This window comes from Mesoplodon mirus, assembly GCF_964341445.2.
Source record: "Mesoplodon mirus genome assembly, chromosome: 20".
NCBI classification, from domain to species: Eukaryota; Metazoa; Chordata; class Mammalia; order Artiodactyla; family Ziphiidae; genus Mesoplodon; species Mesoplodon mirus.
In genome coordinates this window covers 27,912,873-27,932,939 of record NC_138996.1, presented here as the reverse complement: position 1 = coordinate 27,932,939, position 20,067 = coordinate 27,912,873, and the positions used below count along the sequence as shown (strand labels likewise).

Genomic DNA, 20,067 nt, shown 5'->3' with positions numbered 1-20,067 from the left:
GCCGTCTCTCTTCACCTTACCTCCTACGATGCTGCTGTAGACTCTTAGTGGTAACACGGATCGTAGCTTCTATAATCTTACCTTATTTTATGCACTTTCATACTGTCTTCAGGAATTCTGAGGTTCCACTAAAAGCTTTAAATCACAGCTTCAAGAGCTTTGCATGATTAGGAAGTGCTCTGTGTTAGTGCCTTTAGAGAACTGTGATACTTGGAATTTTATGACAGGTGGACAGTATTCATTGAAAATCAGTTAGCAAGCTGGTATTTAATGCCTATTAGGTCCTGTGGAAGATACAAAAAGGCAGGAGGCTATTCTGAAAAAAGCTTAAGTGGGGTTAGGAGAGAGGAGTGACATGGCATTGTTAGATTATGTAACGTTTAATGCAGTGAATCCTGGCTGAGTAGGACTAGAAGCCGGGAGATGAACTGGGGGCGGGGGTAGCAGGTGGGCCTTGAAAGAAAATAACTAGATTTAAATACGTGGGTATAGACAGTATCTGCCAGCACTTCTTTTCTGCAACAATTTATCAAGACCTAGAGGAAAAGTCAGTTTTGGGTTTGACTCTCATAAACCTGTTTGCGAGAGGAAAGTAAGCATTATTGGTCCAGAAGAACACACAGTTCATGTGGTCCTTGCTTGCTGGGAGTGACCTGGAGGAAACAACCTGCTGGCGAAGCCTGGAGGGCAGGCACATGTCTTTTATGGTTCTCCTGACGGGTGTTTGAGGGGCGTCTCGGTACCCTCTGTGTTTTTGTTTTTGTTTTTGGCTGCAGGGCCTTAGTTCCCCGACAAGGGATGGAACCCAGGCCATGGCAGTGAAAGCGCAGCGTCCTGATCACTGGACCACCAGGGAAGTCCCGGGACCCTCTGTTCTTTACCCTTCTTCCCAATCTCTTCTCCTTACTCCCGCCTCCCCGGGAAAAAATCGGCTGCCTCGTTTCACTCTAGTAACTAAGGTCTGCGTTTGGCCACCTCCAAGGTTACATCCTTCCTAATCTAGCAGTTGGTCTCTGCCGCTGGAAAAGGCCAGAGAGCTAAAAAGAAAGTCTCTTAAGGCCATCTCGAGGCCAGGCCACAAACGCTGGTTGTTAGGCGCCTTCTGGATACCTTGTCCTCATTGGCTTTCCAGTGCTAAGGATGACAGAAACGGCGCAAGTTCTGTTGCTGATGGAGAGAAAAGAAAAGCAGGGCAGGCTAGGAGGACAGATATTTTTGTGAAGTATATCTCAAAGTAAGGCCAGCCCTTTGAGTAATTTCAAGCCTAAGAGTTAGCCGGGGATGCGGGATGTGGGGTATGAGAAGCAGGTGGGCAGTGTGAGCAGTGAGTGAACAGCGGGCTCTCCCTGGCAGGAGCGGGAAGTGGACTGAACATTTATCAGTGTCACTGTCTCCCTTCTGCACGTGACCCAGATGTTGGCCTCCCCCATCCCCGTGTTACCCCTGAGGCATCCGGAGCGGAGATTTGGGTAAGGAGCCTGTGGAATCTGTCCTCAGCCTGGCTCCTGAGCGCACCCAGAACCCCCAGCCCCCTCAGCCTCTGACAGGCAGTACCTCCGCTTACCGCCCTAGCTCTGTAGTCTTCTCACTGTGCAGAGCTGTCAGGCTTGAAGGTCTGGAGGGCTGAGAAGTGTTTAAAGTAACAACTGGGAATGGAGTGTCCCGCCCCCAGGGATTCCTCACTAGCCCTCTTTCCTGCAAAGCTCTCTCCCTAAATGCACCCCTTCTCTTACCAGCACCCCCAATAGGCCCTTTTCATTTTTTATGGATATTCTCCCTAAAAGCCTCACCTATGGGTATCTTCTGTCTTTTTAGCCACCTTATTTTGTATTTTGAGTGTATGGGAAAAAGTATGGAGGCTGACAGAGAAGAAGGCAGCTCATAAGGGTAACTTTGAAAGAAAGCTCGCCTCCACGGTTTGTGTTTAAACCTCAATTAATGGAATAATGGCTTCCATTCTGTTTTACTTTGTGTAGAATATGGACCATAAACTGTGCTGAGGCAAAATTTAAAAACACCTACAGCATGCAACGCAAACTCTCAGGACAGTGATCATCTTTTTCAATGCCTTGTGCCTGGGACATGGGTGGTGTTTAATATGTATTTGTTGAATGCAAGAATGAATGAGGAAAAGGTGCATCTGAAAAAAACATAGAGAACCTGGGGAGTATTTGGGGAAAGTCGAGTCCTCCAGTTGGGTGGGACCTTTTTTTTTTTTTTTTTTTTTTTTGTGTGTGGTACGCGGGCCTCTCACCGTTGTGGCCTCTACCACTGCTGAGCACAGACTCCGAACGCGCAGGCTCAGCGGCCATGGCTCATGGGCCCAGCCGCTCCGCAGCATGTGGGATCTTCCCGGACTGGGGCACGAACCCGTGTCCCCTGCATCGGCAGGCGGACTCTCAACCACTGCACCACCAGGGAAGCCCCCAGTTGGGTGGGATCTTGAACAAGCAGAGGGTAGTAAGTGGACAACTACGTTGGGGTCACATATTGACCCCAATATAATGTTATGGATGAAAATTTATGGCTGCCTTAAATTCAAATTTCAAGTCCTTAAATACAATTTTACAAAATCTATCATGCCATAAATTCCTTTCATTTTTCTGCTTCTCTTGAATATTAGTTTTTATCAGTGCATGAAAAAGTACACTTGTTCCTCATTTGCAGATTCCATATTTGCAAATTAGACTCCTCTCTAAAATTTATTTCTAACCCCTGTGTGTTCATTCTTGGACATGAACAGAGCAATGAAAAACTTGCCTGACACGTGTCTTCCCAGCTGAGGTCAAACTAGTCCATGACCTGCCTTCGTGTTTCCGTTCTGCTCCCACTCTGAAAACGGGGCCTTTCGTGACCTATTCAGTGCCATGTTTTTCACCTTTTTGTGCTTTCTGTTGGTGATTTCATTGTTTAAAATGGCCCCAAAGCGTAGTGATGAAGTGATGTCTGGGGTTTCTAAGTGCTGGAAGGCTGTGCTGTGCCTTATGGAGGAGATATGTGTTAGATGAGCTTCCTTCAGGCCTGAGTGCTGTTGGCCATGAGTTTAATGTTAATGGATCAACCATATATATTAAGTATGTGGCTTTAAACACAAACACACATAAAACAAGGTTATGTATTGGTTGGTTGGCAAAAATGTGACCAGAAGCTCAAAGGAACCTAACCTGTATTTCCCTTAGGAGCAGTGAACCAGTATTTGCTAATTCAGTGTTCCTGCTAACACTATAGGACATGACTACCACAAATAATGAGAATCTACTGTTTTATAATTGTTAATGTACAGTGTATGTATTAAGGTTACCTATGTCTCATAAGACATTTTGTAGAATATAATTTTTCTGTATTCTATTCATTTTTAATTCTTGTAGCCCTTTACTAGAGCATCTTTAAACATTTTATTGTAGTTCAGTTTCCCTATTTCTTGCAGTTTCTTGCAAATATCGATGAGCTAAATATTACTAAGTGACACCCTATGGTCTCACATGTGCCTGGATGCTGTGGCAGATCCAAAAGCATGATGGGGTCTCTGCTCTCAAGGATTTTCTTTTGCTTTATTTGGGATGTAAAACACAGACTAAAGTCAATACCTGAGACCATGTGACTTAAGTACCAAACCACATGATATATAATCTAAAGTCAGTGCTTCCTAAGCTTTCTCTAGCTAAAAGCCTATTTTAGTAATCCAAATACGATGTGATAAAGGTGTGGATTAGAGTGATGGCAGTGAAAATGAGGAATGTGTTATATCTTGAAGAATGACAGGACATAATTCAGACACTGAAGAAAAATGTTAATCAGCAAGAATGCTGAGCTTTAATGTTTGAGAAAAAATGACACTACCCTGAGGGCAACAGAACTGCGGAGGCAGCACTTGGGAAAGTCAGTGACTTCAGTCTTGGATATAAGGATTCTGAAGTAACTGAAAACATCTAAAAGGGATCCTAAAAGTAAAGGACTATGTAAAAGTAAAGGAAAGAAGACTAGATAGAAATTTGGAAACTATCTTAAATGTAGCATTTTTGGTAAACAGTCCTTAAGAATCAATAAAATGAGTAAGTATAAAAACAACAGAGAAGGGACTTCCCTGGTGGCGCAGTGGTTAAGAATCCGCCTGCCAATGCAGGGGACACAGGTTCGATCCCTGGTCCGGGAAAATCCCACATGCCTCAGAGCAACTAAGCCTGTGTGCCACAAATACTGAGCCTGCGCTCTAGAGCCCGTGAGCCACGACTACTGAGCCCGCGTGCTGCAACTACTGAAGTCTGTGCACCTAGAGCTCATGCTCCGCAACAAGAGAAACCACAGCAATAAGAAGACCACGCACCACAACGAAGAGTGGCCCCCGCTCGCCGCAACTAGAGAAAGCCTGCACGCAGCAACAAAGACCCAAGACAGCCAAAAATCAATCAATCGATCAAATTAAAAACAAAAAACAACAACAGAGAAGATGACCGAGATGGCCTTAAAGAAGAGTCACCACCATTAGGGGTTGGAGAGACAGGTGCTAGTCCCAGTCATCAGGCAAAACCCAGGGAAAGAATTGAGGAAACCCATGTGGCATCAAAGTAAAGCAGAGGATTATTTCAAAGAGGGTCAATAATAGCAGATGCCCCAGAGAGGGTAGGAAAGAAGGAGGTAGAGAGAAAGGTCTTGGGATTTGGCAAGGAGGGAGCCATCAGTGACCTGAACAGGTTCAGTAATGGTGCTGATGAGGTAAGGCAGCAATTTTTTTTTTTTTTTCTCGGTACGCGGGCCTCTCACTGCTGTGGCCTCTCCCATTGCGGAGCACAGGCTCCGGACGCGCAGGCCCAGCGGCCATGGCTCACGGGCCCAGCCTCTCCGCAGCATGTGGGATCTTCCCGGACCGGGGCACGAACCCGTGTCCCCTGCATCGACAGGTGGACTCTCAACCACTGCGCCACCAGGGAAGCCCTAAGGCAGCATTTTTAAGAGGTTATGGAGGGAGTGGGGAGTGGGGCAGAAGAGGGACGACACACATTCACCCCCCACACAGCTGAGCACATGCCAAAGCAGCAAGTCAGGCCCTGGAGCCAGAGTGAATGCCAGACTGACCCAGTCCCTGTCACTGAGGAGGAGTCTTAACAGAGGAAAGAATGTAAATAAATAACTGCAGTAACTTAGAGACTACAAGTCCCAGAGCAGAGGGCTGGTAAGAGAGAAAAACCAAGTGATGGGTTATTGAGTGAATGTGGCAGGCCTGCAGCGAGATGTCAGAGGATTCAGAGTACACACCCTTGGGCTTCTGGAATCCAGTGGACCAGGGGAGACAGGTGGCAGCCAAGGTGGAAGGACCCGTGTGTACAAAGAAAAAATTCTCACACAGCATTCTCAACTTAGTACAAAGAAATAAAAACAGGGTAGTAGCCAGAGGGTCGGTTAGACAAAGGGAATTTTTGCCCCCAAATTTGGAAGGTGGGCTCATTTGAAGCCCGGTGACTAAGAGGACAGAGAACGGTAAGAATAAAGGGAATGGTAAGCATGGACACAACTGTTTGAGCTTATCCACCAGTCCTTTCATACCAGCGTGTGAATACCTACACTGTGCTAGACCCAGAGAACATACAGTTCCAGTAAAACATGACGTCTGCCCTTAGGGAATTTACAGTCTCGGGGGAGGCTGAGCCTTAAGGAAGGCTGAGAGAGGTGTGTGGGCGTGATGAGAAGTGAGGCTAAATAATGAAGCGCTTAGTGGGCTCTTCTGAAGAACTTCCATTTTTCTACAACAGTCTCTCGAGAGCCGTTGAACTTTTACAGCAAGGAAGTGACGTGACCAAGTTTCCACTTCAGCACTTTGGCAGCAGCGTGGAGAAGGGATTGGGGGCGAGGAGACAGCAGTGGAGGTGATAAACGATGACCTGGAATCAAAGCGATAACCGCAGGATGACGTGAAGACCTGTGAGCACGGGGGAAGAGGCTGGGGTTATTCCCGGGACTCAGTCACTGGTGGGAACCAGACGAACAGGGATCGTGGCCACCACCACCCTCAACTCGGGGGGGGCTAGAGGGGGGATAAGAAAACGGGGCTGCTTCATCTGACAGCTGCTCAGACCCCTCCAGGCTCAAGATGAACACGAGTCATTTGGCAGTTTCACTGTAATATCGAAGAATCCTCTCAAAGCAGAGTGTATTTATGATTCATAAAGGATTTCCATACTGGCAGACCAGGTAATGCCAACCAGTGGTCTCTCTGCAAACGACTAGAAAGAGGGTTCAAACGATTAAAAATTTGCTTGAAGGCACCGGGGAGCTAACGGGGCATGGGAAATTGGGGCCAAGATTTGGGGGAAGACATCCTGAGAAAAGAGTCTGGTGTTCGGGGTCCATTTCCCCAGGAGGTGGGAGGTGTCTGAAAGTCGTGGAAATGTGGCCGGAAGGCTGAGAACTAGAAAGCGATTCTGAGAGCCTCTCAGGGAGGGAAGCGGGGCCCGCCCAGGGAGGGAAGCCCTGGGAGCCCTCCTGAAGCAGGAAGAGGGAACCGGAGACCGGCTGGAGACTGGCTGGCTCTGCAGTCACTGATGCCCGCCTTCAGACCATCTCGTCCCTTCAGCTGGATTAGGGCGATTTGAGATTGTGAGCACCCCTGCTGCCTGCCAGAAGCAAAAGTAAATCTCGTCTGCAAGAAAATATCATCCAGAGCAAGAGCCAACAAACGTTTTCTCTGAAGGACAAGGTAGTAAATATTTCAGGCTGTGGCGGTCAGATGGTCTTTGACACAGCACAGTTCTGCCCTATTGCAAAAGCAGCCCTGGTTAAGACAAATGAACCCAGCGTGGCGGGTCCATAGACCTTCATGTACAGACACTGAAATGTGAATTCCATATAATATTCACACGTCACAAGATATGCTTTTAAAAAAACATTTAAAAAGGTAAAAGCCACAAAAATGGGCTCTGGGCTGCTGAATTCGGCTAATGTGCTGTAAGTCGCTGAACCCTGATCTAGAGCTTCTAGTTTTTCCTACAATGTTTCATATAAACTAAACCAAAACCACAAATATAACTTTAAAACATCCTATAAAAATATATTCTAAAGGGCCACGGTGTAAAAAGTGGAAATCAGAAGGGCAACTCGAAAATATTTTGAACTTGAAAATAAAAATACCATGTTATCAAAACTTGTGGGAAACAGCTAAAGCTATGCTAAGAAGAAATTTATAGCCTTTGATACATCTATTGGAAAAGAAGGGCTGAAAATCAGTGAACTATACATCCATTCCCAGAAGTTTAAAAAATAACAGCAAATTAAACCCAAAGAATAAAGCTGGAAGTAAATAACTAAAGTAATAGAATTAATGAAAAAAGAGATAACAGTGCCAGGTGAACTACATATTTAAGTGTGAAAGGCAAAACTTTTAGAAGATAACTGAGCAGCATTTTTTCATGTCCTCGGGTAAATGAAAATGTATAAAGGCCAACATTTTTAAAAGTACTAATCATGCAAGAAAAGACTGACAAACTGGACTAAACTAAAATTAAGAATTTCTGTTCAGAGACACCATTTATAGTGAAAAGGCAAGCCAGACTGAGAGAAAATTTTTCTAACATGACTCCACTGGGATTGATCATATCCAGAACACATAACTGCTCCTGTAACAAGAAAAAGACATCCAACCAACAGAAAAACAGGCCAAAAGCTTGAAAAGGTACCTTACAAAAGATATCCTAGGCTTCCCTGGTGGCGCGGTGGTTGAGAGTTTGCCTGCCGATGCAGGAGACACGGGTTCGTGCCCCGGTCCGGGAAGATCCCACATGCCACGGAGCGGCTGGGCCCGTGAGCCATGGCCGCTGAGCCTGCGCGTCCGGAGCCTGTGCTCCGCAACGGGAGAGGCCACAACAGTGAGAGGCCCGCGTACCGCAAAAAAAAAAAAAAAAAAAAAAAAAAAAATCTTTCATAGAATCTTATTAAAAAGGATGTAACATCAGTTTAACATTTGACAGATATGAAAATAACTCTCAATAAGAACCTTGCCCAGTAATTGTAGACCTTGGATTAGTATAATTCCTAGTTGCACGTGTAAATCTTCCAAATACATCTCTTAGGTACAAGTGAACCAAGTGTAAAGTAGTGCTTGATGATCCTTCACTTTTTTTATGTTCTTGAAAATGAAAATAGTATACTTATGATTCCTTCAAAAAAATACCCCTTAAACCATGACATCGTAGAAGTACCTTGACTTATATCAGAGAATATCACATTTTTCAACTCCTGTCCCTCTATTAATACTTATCATATCAACGAATCATGACAACAGAATTGTAAATTCCACTTTGAGAAGATGAATATTGTTGCTCTTCCTGACTTTTACTTCAAGTTGAACCCCTGTTATCAGAAATACTTAGATGAACCTCCCCTGTTAACGTAGTAAAAACTAAAGGCATTATATTAGTATCTAAAATCAAAATACAAAGAAAAAAATTTTTAATGATCAAAAATAATAGTACAGCTTTATCTATAAAATTGTAATTGTATCGTGACATATGGTAGCAAAAACCATACAAAATGTATTCAGAGACTAATGCTGTTACATAAAAGGTTTCATACTTTTTTTTTCTCTAACAACTTAAAAATCAATTTTAAAAAATTGGCTAACTCGGGCTTCCCTGGTGGCGCAGTGGTTGGGGGTCCGCCTGCCGATGCAGGGGATACGGGTTCGTGCCCCTGTCCGGGAGGATCCCGCATGCCGCGGAGCGGCTGGGCCCGTGAGCCATGGCCACTGGGCCTGCGCGTCCGGAGCCTGTGCTCCGCAGCGGGAGAGGCCACAGCGGTGAGAGGCCCGCCTACCGCAAAAAAAAAAAAAAAAAAAAAAAAAAAAAAAAATTGGCTAACTCACTATTGAGCAGATATTCAAATGCTGAATTTTAAATTCAACATTATCATATCGCTCCTTAAAGACAGGTTGTTATACAAACATTAAAAGTGCAATAAGTTAAAAAACAAAACAGAAACCTTGGTTTAGTATAGCCAAAATTTATATATAAAGCGGAGCACTAAGTGATGGAAAAATCTGTTCACCAGAACAGAATATCAGAGAACAGCGAACGAACATTATAAGCTCAAAGAAAGCAGCAGAAAAACCTCACAGTCAGGTTGTGTTCACACAAATTTTTTAACCCCTTCTTTAATCCCTTCTTCCCACGTTTCACGGGCCCTATCCTAAACAAAATCTATCAATACAAACTAAGACCAAGAAATTCTGAATTGATGTTCAGTAAAATGCAGTTTGGCTTACTGCCAAAGGTATGAAGAAAAGTAAGTCCGGCGTGCACACTACAGAGCTTGAGTTAACCCAGAAAAACAAAAAACAAATCTTACTGTGGTTACAGATCAAATATTCACACTAAGAAAAGGAAAGATTTGGCATTTAATATAGAAACTTTCCGATACATTTTAAGGTATACAGAAAAGGCCAGTAATGAAAACAGTGATAATTAGGACAGCAGAAGCAACATGACCTAGATATACTTTGTTGTATAATTGACATAAAAATATCCTAATTTTAAAAGTCAACTATATTACACCGTACTCGCCATTACTAATTCCATTTAAGATTATTAGGACTTTAAAAGTGGGACTGATAAAAATGATACTTCCAGGATTCAACACAAATGCCCAAACCATAACAAAGCAAGAAAGTTAGCTGACATTTAAAGTAGCCTCAACAAACGTGATTCTTTTCCCCTTTATCATTCATATGTTTAGTTTTCTTTTTCAGCCCTTAAGAACACTAGCTGGAATTTCTAAAGCTGCGAGACAATGCATCTCTTTCTTTTCTCCTCACTTAAAACAATAAACTCTAAGTATCACACAACTCATTAACAGCATCACTTAGAACCCTGTCCTGACACAACTCAGGATCTGCTTCTTGGCTCTTCAAACTGGTGGTGCTACTTTGCTGACTCAACAGATACTTGCTTTTGCTTATGATGATCTGGTCCTTGGACGAACTATTCACAATGCAGTAGCTCTGAAGAAACCTAATTTCTCAGAATCATTAACTACTTTCCCTGAATATATAAAAACATGAAAGAGGAGCTTCTAAGTTGAGCTTTCTAATGCTCACCGTTTGACATAGTTCAGAACGGCTGGTAACGTGTTTGAGATCTAACTCAGTTCTCTTCTACAGAAGTAGTAGGCACCTCTGGTGAATCACAAGGATTGCCCCAGTTCAAGCTTCACTCAATCTGCTCATCAAATCTAAATCAGCTCCACCAATTAAAACAAATTTCAAGATTTGTTTCATAATAACTATCTTACAATTAAGTTATAAGTCACACTGCCCAAGTTCTGAAGCAAAGAGAAAACAAAGTCAGTCAGGAGCTATGCTCATGGTATAAAGCTTACAAGAAATGAAAAAAACAACAAACACGAACTATATAGCTGACATCTTGGGTCCAATGTTCAACGACGCTATCACAACTGTTCTGTCAGTCTGACAGCTGAACCAATTTCTATGTTGAGAAAATACACCGGCAAACCACCATTTCTCTGTACAATACATACAAGTCTCATATAAACTCCTCCTCACAGGAAACACTGATTTTATATTAAATTGTCTTTTTCAAAACAATTTTGCATCAAATTACAATAAATTACAAGTCACTGTTGTACACCTTAAATTGCTTAAAGCAGTATTTAGATGTTTATACAGAGAATGATAGTAATGTACAAAAGCACTTCAATGAGAATTTGATGATCAATGTTTAAAGTAAAAAGAGTTTTTATAACCAAGCTGTACGGACATTAGGGGGCTTAGGTCTTAGCAACAGGCCACTGGATGTGTCAAAAGCTGATTGCTCACTCTTACAACTGAGATCACTGGTAGCACTGGATGTCCTGGAAGCCCCTCCTGAAAATATATAAAGAATAAGAAATGATTTGAATTATTTAAACTAAATATATAAATCATCATCTAATAAACTTCCTCTCCTATCCTGAAGCCCAGAACAAAATTTTCTTCCCTGTCTCACAGGTGTTTTTAATAGTCTAATTTGATTCTCAACCAGGAATGTATTTCTGAATTCCCCGTGGAACTTAAAAATATAATAACAAACATGCCCAAACTCTGTATTAGGGCATTTTGATTCAATAGATTTGGGGTGGGAATAAATGTTTTTAAAAGCTTCTCAAAGGATTCAAGTGGGAAAAAAAATCTCTATGTATAACCATTTACACATTTATTCAACAAATAATTTACTGCTTTCAAGGTATAATGCTAAGTGTGAGTAACTGGAATAAGACCCTTTCTTAGTCATGAACTCTGCCAAGGAAATGATGCTTGAAGGATGAGTGAATGGAATTACTAGTCATTTGAGTGTTTAAGATTACAAGCGGTTCCAACTTTCTCTTAGGATTAGCTTCTACAGACTTTACAGTTTTTTTTCGTTTTTTTTTTTTGCGGTATGCGGGCCTCTCAACTGTTGTGGCCTCTCCTGTTGCGGAGCACAGGCTCCGAACGCGCAGGCTCAGCGGCCATGGCTCACGGGCCCAGCCGCTCCACGGCATGTGGGATCTTCTCGGACCAGGGCACGAACCCGTGCCCCCTGCATCGGCAGGCGGACTCTCAACCACTGCGCCACCAGGGAAGCCCCAGACTTTATAGTTTTGAACATATACACGAATTAACAGCACAGACTTCTGTAAGGAAAAAGGTCTGGCCTTTCCATGCGTCACACACTCTAGCACTCAGTGGTCACCCCCACCTGCGTTCTCCGGGACACACTACCAGCCAGGCATGTAACGGATCATATATTAAGCATTAAGAGGGATTAATCTAATGACTACAGATTGCTGATTCTTCTTTTAGTTGCCAATGAGGAAGAAAAAGCACATATTAGGGCTGGAATATACTACTAAAAATTCTTAACTGGCTAAAGAGAATGTTTCAGCAACTTTTGAATAGCATATCTGTTCATTTCTTCCTTAAATAAACATATTGAAAGTAAAAGTCTCTCCTCCATTATCTAAGAGATAACTGATATTTTCAATTGTTTTTTCTCCTGGTTTCCTTCCTATGCTGCCATTATACACTGTAAATGAAACCTGAAATTAATGAAGTAACACAAATAAAACAAAGCATGCCAGTGAAAAACAGATTGCATTCCAGAAGTCAGCATTTTAAAACTCTATCATAAGAACCGAAGTTATATGTTTTTAAAAGGACAAAAGACACGAACAAGTACAAAATAATTTTGAGTATGCTTACTTAACGGGCTGTACTGGCCAAGAGTGGACCTCACTCGTCTGGAGGTCGGGGATGAGCTGAGATAACCCATGTTGCGGTGATAGTCCATCAGCTGTTCTGAGCGTTTCATACCAACTGTTGGTTTCACAGCTTCAAGCCGTTTCAGTAAAGCCTTCATTTAAAGACAACCAATTTAAAAGCCAACGTCAGATAAATAGCAATAGTTTTTAAAGAAGGCGAATACTTTCTAGAACTTGAAATTCACAAAATAAAGTAGAAAAGACTTTAAGTCACTGTGAAAAAATATTTCAAATAATGTACTTTCAGGAAAATCTAAGGGTTTTCACCTATCTTATGGCTAACCAAAACCGCTATGATTTTAACAACCAACTGTAGGCATATCTCTCTTCTTTGTCGGGTTACAATCTTAGAAAAGGTGCTGTAAGCTGAAATACATTAAACCTGATTTTCTCATAGAAATGACATAATGTGAGCAATAATGCTAAGAGCCCAGTGTTCAACCCTAGAAATGACTGTGAACATATCTAAGCTACTATTAAAAGTTCTATCTATATATGCGCACAGAGTAGTGACTGTCAACCTGTTTACTTTCCAGTGGTGCCTCAGGGCTCCTAGGACGTTGAGGAAAGGCCAATGGGCCGGCCTCTCAGGTCTCCCACTCCTAATTTCTACTGACCCAACTATGCTTTCTGTATTGTCTGTTTTATATATTGAAGATTCTGCATAAAATTGTTTGGGAAAAAAAAGTTTTTGCTCTTAAGAAGTTTGAAATCAACTACTATAGAACATAAAGCTTTTTAAAGATTGTATAAACCAACTAGCCAAGGCAAGACAGTATCCAGTAGCATGGTATGTGCATTAATACGATTCTGTAACAGAGGCTAATGTGTAATGTCCCTAATTTTATTCATAATCCTTCCTTCACAAATCAGAAGGTGAAAGAGTTTCTTTTGTTTGATTTTCACAGGCTTCGGTGAGAAAGGAATGTTTAAATAGACCAAATGGATTGGGGAATTGATCCATGGTTGTGTTTTATTATTTTCTTTATTGACTTAAACTTTCTCTTTAGCAAGTTGATCTTTATTTGAAAAGAGAATGCTGTCCTGCACTAAAATTCACATTATTAAGTTAGCCTCATGAGTTTAGTCATAGGACAAGTCTTCTCTGGACAATCTTTTTTCCTTCTCCCTCAGCTTAGTTTTTTCTTTGCATTGTGGTATAATCCACATAAGATTTACCATTGTAACCATTTTTAAGCCTACAGTTCACCACCACCAACTGTCTCCAGAACTTGTTCTCAACTGTTATCAGCCCCCTCCCGCCCTGCTATTCTGAGGCTCCATTATCAGTGTTCCTGCGTGATTCTAGAGAAGCCAAAATATTCAGGGAAGAGCTATCGAGGAAAGGAGAGCAAGGGTTGTAGAGTGAAAGGAGCTTGCAGACGAAGAACGGCAGAGGCGCAGGACACTGGAAGCAGCAGCCGGACCCACCCAGAGGACTCAGCCTGCCAGCTCATCTTCCTGCATGAAGTGCCCGTCTTCAGTTCTGAGCCTTCAAAAGCTAGAAAAGAGCCAACTCCTCAGTGAAGTCTTACACAATTAGAGTAACGGTTCTCTTTGCTGAGTTCAGAGTCAGGATTTATCTGTGGTTCCACCTGACTATGAAGTCTACGGTCTTTCCATCATAACATGCTGTCTTTCTCTCTTTGTAGACAGAGAACCTGTACAATTTAGGTGCCAAGACCTACCAACTAATATATCTCCTCTACCTGCAGTTTATAACTGAGTAAGAAACTTGCTAGGTATCACATCATCAATGTTATTTTACTGGGTAGAGAACCATTCGCTGTTTTATCTGATTACCCTATTAACTACCCATTGAGCTGTGCACGGTGGGATGGACAGCACAGAAAACTTGGTATTTTCAGTTACCTACTAATTTTGTTTTCTTGCTGGTAGAACTCTCAATGTTTATTAGATAAGCTGCTAATTCCCTAAATTTATTCATTTGGTTGTATGTATATTTTTCTTTTACAAACTTTAAGAAAATTGCAATGCTTATTTATCAGATATAAGACATATAAAGTAATGTGATCAAAATCGATTTTGAAATAAGTTAACAATAAGGCAAAAAGTAAACCCATTCTGTAATGCTATGTCACTTATCAAGTTTACATGCAGAAACCTGGGGAAATAAGAGAGCAATGATTTGGTTCAGCCATCCAAATCACACAGAACCGTGCCATGTATCTGTGTGCGATATGAACACAAGCTCAGCAAAAGCTAAAGGAGTGATTTCAGATACAAACAGCTCTTACTTGTAGAAACAATATTGATAAAAATATGAAGGATTACAGTAGAAACCCTAAAATCAAAAGTATATACATTTCAATCTAGTCATCAATTTACAACTCTTGAGTAAGACTTAAAAATGATAGGTCAAAATACTGTAACACTAGTAATTGAGTGATAAAAAAATATAAGTTTTCTAGTCAGAAAGACCTGGATTTAAACCTTTGCTCTGCCATTGATTGTGTGACCTTGGTCAAATGACTTAATAGTGATATTAACAATGAAATAAAACTCAAAGATCCAGTTTAGGGTAGTAAGTGAGATAATACATATAAAATGCTCAGAACAGTGCCTGGCATATAGTAAGGACTTATTAAATATTAATTGCTATCCTTAATACTGCTTTATTTTTTGTTGTTTGACACACTCTAGTATTAACTTCATAGCTAAGTTATATTAAATGACAGGGCAGTATTTTATATTTTTTCTTATATCCATTCCAGTTTCTTACATAGCTTATAGCAGACATTAAACAAATATCTGTTTAATGGATTGAAAAATGTAAGAATGGTTACTTATATTCCCATTTATGGTTTACAAAATCTTAGAACTGCTACTCAAATCAGATTCTAATAATGAATCTGAACAGTTTGTTCAAATATATCTGTTCTATCTAGGAGGTATCATTCTTTTTCGAAAGAAAATTAACCCAGCCTGAATCCTGTCTGCTGAGGTAGAAAGGTTAAAACAAATGAATGGACAAACAGTGAGTTAATGATTTCTGCAGCTGTTGGCAGAGGAGAGTTGCTTTATTGTTTCTAAAGTGAAAAAGCAAAGACCCTGAAGGACATTAAAGAGTGACAAGTGTCCTACAGTCTGGGACAATCAGGACTGTTCTACATATCTGTCTATAGCTGGAGTCTTACTCAGTTATCATTAGCTTGTTTTCTTCTATGGAAGGAGATAATAGACATTAAGCAGAGGAGGAAAACCAGAGTGAGTGAACTGTAAATTATTTCAAGACCTTGGAACAAAGGTACTGAGTAACCCACAGGTAATACTCATACTTGGTATGAGATTTGCTATAAACCTTCATCTTTGTGACAACATATCACTCTCTCTGTAATAGTTTTCACATCTATCTAAAATTACCTCCCTAAACCAGCAGACAAAGAACAGAAGAGGGAGGAAGGATTTTATTGCTCATTTAATGTTTTTAAGACTGGTTTGAATTTTATAAATTTACATTGGGTTGGCCAAAAAGTTCGTTGGGGTTTTTCTGTAAGATGTTACAAAAGCCCGAACAAACTTTTTGGCTAACCCCATACATGCGTTACTTTTACTTTAAAAATAATATTTTAACACAGTACCTCCTGAGTGGAAAGATCATGGTTTACTTTATTCAATTACTCCTCTCCCCACCCCCTTTTCACAGCTCAGGAAACTGACATACATACATCTAAGAGCATGAAATAGCCTCATTACTTTTAGAGTAAGGTGAAACTATAAAGTAAGTATCCTCACTGACCCCATCTCCTTCTGCTAAGGTTATTCTTGCACTCTTTCATAAAAACAATTCATATTATGTCCAAATGAATATAAAGAGACATAGTTTAACAAGAATATTTCAAAATTCATGAATTAAAAAATTTGTTCCCTTTTGAAATAATGAAGTTCTAATATAATTGAGTCTATATGTAGCAAGCACGCCCTCTACTGGATAGAGGGCTCTCCTTTTCTACCTCTTCTGCACAGCACTACTTTGTCTCAAGTCTAACAGCCTCTGGATTACTAAGGAACTAATTTGAGAGTCCTGGAACAGAACTGCTTTAGTCATCATGCCTGTTAGCCATCTGAACTGGCCTCTGTGAACACGTCTGTACCCATGCATGTGTGTTTTGACTACGAACAGTTTAGCAAACAGGTTAAAAAGTATATCATCGGGCTTCCCTGGTGGCGCAGTGGTTGAGAGTCCGCCTGCGGATGCAGGGGACACAGGTTCGTGACCCGGTCCGGGAGAATCCCATATGCCGCGGAGTGGCTGGGCCCGTGACCCATGGCCACTGAGCCTGCGCGTCTGGAGCCTGTGCTCCGCAGTGGGAGAGCCCACAACATTGAGAGGCCCGCGTACCACAAAAAAAAAAAACAACTATAAAACCTTACTAAGGCAGAGTATAAGAAGGCTTGAGTAAATGGAAAGACATACCATATTTCTAGACGGGAAGGTCGTATTTTAAGAGTGCCAAACACTCTGCAATTAAAATGTAAAGTCAACACAATTCCAACAAAAATTTAATAAAAATATGTTTTATAAAGAAAAAAACCAGTTAGTATGAAGAATAAATGCAAAGGAATAGCCAAGAAAAAATTTTAAAAGGTATAGAATTAGTTTTATTTTGGTATAGACGATGAAGAGTTAAGCATAAATCTGGAAGATAACTTTTCCTTACAATAACATAATAATATTTTATAATAAATTATGTTTATTTTCCTGTTTAGCTTTAAGCTACTTTTTCCACTTTTTATGAATTAAGCTTTTGTTTCAGAGCTGCACTGCCCAAAGCCACATGTAGCTACAGAGCATTTAAAACGTGGCTAGTCCAAATTGAGATGTGCTCTGAGTATAAAATATACAACAGATTTCAAAGACTTAGTACCAAAAAAAGGTAAAATATCAATTTTTTATATTGATTACATGTTAAAATGTAATATGTTTGATTTAGTCAGTTAAAATATTATAGCAGAATAATCTCACCTGTTTCTTTGACCATTCTAACGTGGCTACTAGAAAAATTTAAATTATACATGTGGTTCACATTATATTCTACTGTCCTAGAGTATAACAAATAAGACCTTACTATGAAATGGAGAAAAATATGCTCACATTTACATATTACTAAGCATACAAAGTAAAAAGAATACAATAGTGGTAATTTTCCACTCTTTATTAAAACAGCTGAGATGTACAACTGATATGGGGGATGATAAAAGCTGTAAACAGAAGCTGCTTAACGGTTTTCATCCCGTTCATACTAGTAAAGCCACTAGACAGTATGGCTTCAGCTTCTCAAAAGTAAACCCAAGTTCCTCAAAAAGATAAACACATAATTACCATATGACCCAGCAATTCCACTCTTAGGTATGCACCCAAAGGAACGGAAAGCAGGGACCTGAACAGATACTTGTAGTCAGTGTTCCGTGCAGCATTACTCACAATAGCCAAAATGTGGAAACAACCCAAGTGTCCACCATCAGGTGAATGGGGAATCAAAATGTGGCACATACATAGATGGAGTATTATTCAGCCACAAAAAGGAATGAAGCTCTGATACAGGCTACAACATGGATGAACCTCGAAAACATGCTAAGTGAAATAAGCCAGACACAAAATGACAAATATTCTATTATTCCACTTATATGAAATATCTAGAATAGGCAGATTTAGAGATAAAAGGTAGATTAGAGGTTACCAAGGGCTGAGGAGAAGGGAGAGCAGAGTGTTATTGTTTGGTGCAGAGTTTCTGTATGGAGTGATCAGAAAAGTTTTGGAAATAAGTAGTAGTGACGGTTGCCCAACACTGTGAATGTAATTCATGCCACTGAATCAATCACTTAAGAACAAAATGGCCAATTTTATGTTACATATATTTTACTACAACTTATGAATTGTACACTTTAAATGAGTATAGTATGTGAATTATAGCTCAAAAAAGCTGTTTAAAAAAAGTAACCCCAAAGCTAGGTGACCGGGACATGATTCTGCCACCTGCTCACTGTGTAACCTTGAGGAAGTCCCTGCGCCCTCCTCGGTGTCTCATTTTCTCCTTCACAACAACAGTAACTGTGTCGTTATGTTGCTACGAGGATTAAATGACCTAAAATCGTAAAACAGTGTGCACTATGCAACTGCTTGTGAAATAAACAAAACAGACTCCAGAGCCATGTGGGAGAGCGAAAATAAGGTAAAACCAGATGTTCGTGACACACACTAATTCCAAAGTTTCTTAAATCATGAATGAATCTTGAAACTGCCAGTGACATGCAGGAAGTTATCATGTAGCTCACTACCCACCAACCTCACTTCAACTTGTTTTGCTGTTACCTACTTCCTGCCACATTCAGGGTGACTCTCCTGAGGGGCCCAAGAGTTTACTATTTTTGTAAATATACCAACCCAGCTCACCAACTCCTGGTGGTAGTCATGGTAACAAAGAAATTCACAAGAGTTGTTACTCTTGCAAGTTCAGGTTAAGTACATAGTTAAATAGAACTGTACTGATGATGAAACATAATCAGGGTGAATTTTGCGAATTATTCTCGTAATTTTAATAATAGCTTTACCAATTATTTTAGCTCCAAATGTACGTGCTCATTAAGGGTCTAATTTTAGTTTAAGATGCTACCTGGGTTTAAAATCTTGGCTTAGCCACTTACCAGCTCCTTGTCCATGGGTTAATTATTTAACCCTTTTAGGTCTCAATTATTCCATTTGTAAGATGTGGATAAAAATAAAGTACCTATCTGAAAGAATTATTGTCAGGATTCAATAAGCTAATATTTAGAAGACACTTAGAACAATGCCCAGCATTAAAGAGCTCAATAAATATCAGCAATTACTATGGATTGCATTTTATAAAGAAAATGATATGCTATGAATAAATAGTTTTTAATGTGAAGATTTTCAACAGTTTCCATATATATTCCTTAGGACATCAAAGGGTACTTATATGGTTTGTAACAATCAATGTCTTTCACACATTCAAGCAGCAGGGCAACAAATTTGACCTCTCTGAGAATGTATTTACTATTTAAAACAAATGATACATAAATTATTTTAGCTTTCGAGGATAAAATGAAGTGAAATAGATTTAGCTCTCCAGAAGAGATATGTATCTCACCCTTGGACACCATTTCCTGTACTACTATAGTGATTTCACAGATATAGTCAAATAAATAATGGAGCTTTCAGTATTTTTATTTAATATTCCCTTAAAATATAGTTTCCTGGATAAAAAAGCACACATTGTACCTTCCAGACTCATAGCTCATCATGTTTTTCAGGCCATACATATCTATTCCTACTTTTATATAAGCAAGTTAGAAACTTTAGCTGTATTGGGTTTCCTGAAAGTTGGACTAACAAATCAGTACAAATGCATTTTCTTTGATGACTAAAAAAATCTCAGTTACTTACCAAATTTTCTCTTTCAATCCTCTGTTGTTCCCTCTGTCTGTTGAGAGCACTGTGATATAATTTAGGGGGAGGACCAGTCGATCTTCTTGGAATCGTACTTTTGCTTCCTGGTTTTTCAGCCTGTCTCGACAGTTCTTTCAAAAGCCTCTGATTTTCCCGATCAATCTGTCTCACCTCCTCTCTTGTGAAAGAGTAGTTTTTCCTAGGTGCTACTGAAGGCTGATCAAAGTGATGTTTTTCTGGTACCTTTTTATCTAATTGCAGAAAAGCTACAGAAGTGAGCAAAAAAAGGGAAAATGGCTAAACAAAGTAGCACAGAAATGTGATGGTATATGCTTTAGCTCCTATAAATGGAAACT

General features: G+C 40.3%; 1 protein-coding gene across 2 annotated transcripts in view; it reads right to left on the bottom strand.

The window, feature by feature from the left end:
• Nucleotides 1-9,363: 9,363 nt before the first annotated feature.
• CFAP97 (cilia and flagella associated protein 97) overlaps nt 9,364-20,067 on the bottom strand; it is a 33,666-nt gene continuing 22,962 nt past the window's right edge. For both annotated transcript variants that reach the window (XM_082608356.1, XM_082608357.1), the window contains exons 3-5: nt 19,709-19,977; nt 12,224-12,374; nt 9,364-10,867 (exon numbers count right to left, since the gene is read on the bottom strand). In XM_082608356.1, coding sequence (XP_082464482.1) covers nt 10,740-10,867; nt 12,224-12,374; nt 19,709-19,977 — 548 coding nt within the window. In that variant the 3' untranslated portion in view covers nt 9,364-10,739. The remainder of the gene's footprint in view (nt 10,868-12,223; nt 12,375-19,708; nt 19,978-20,067) is intronic.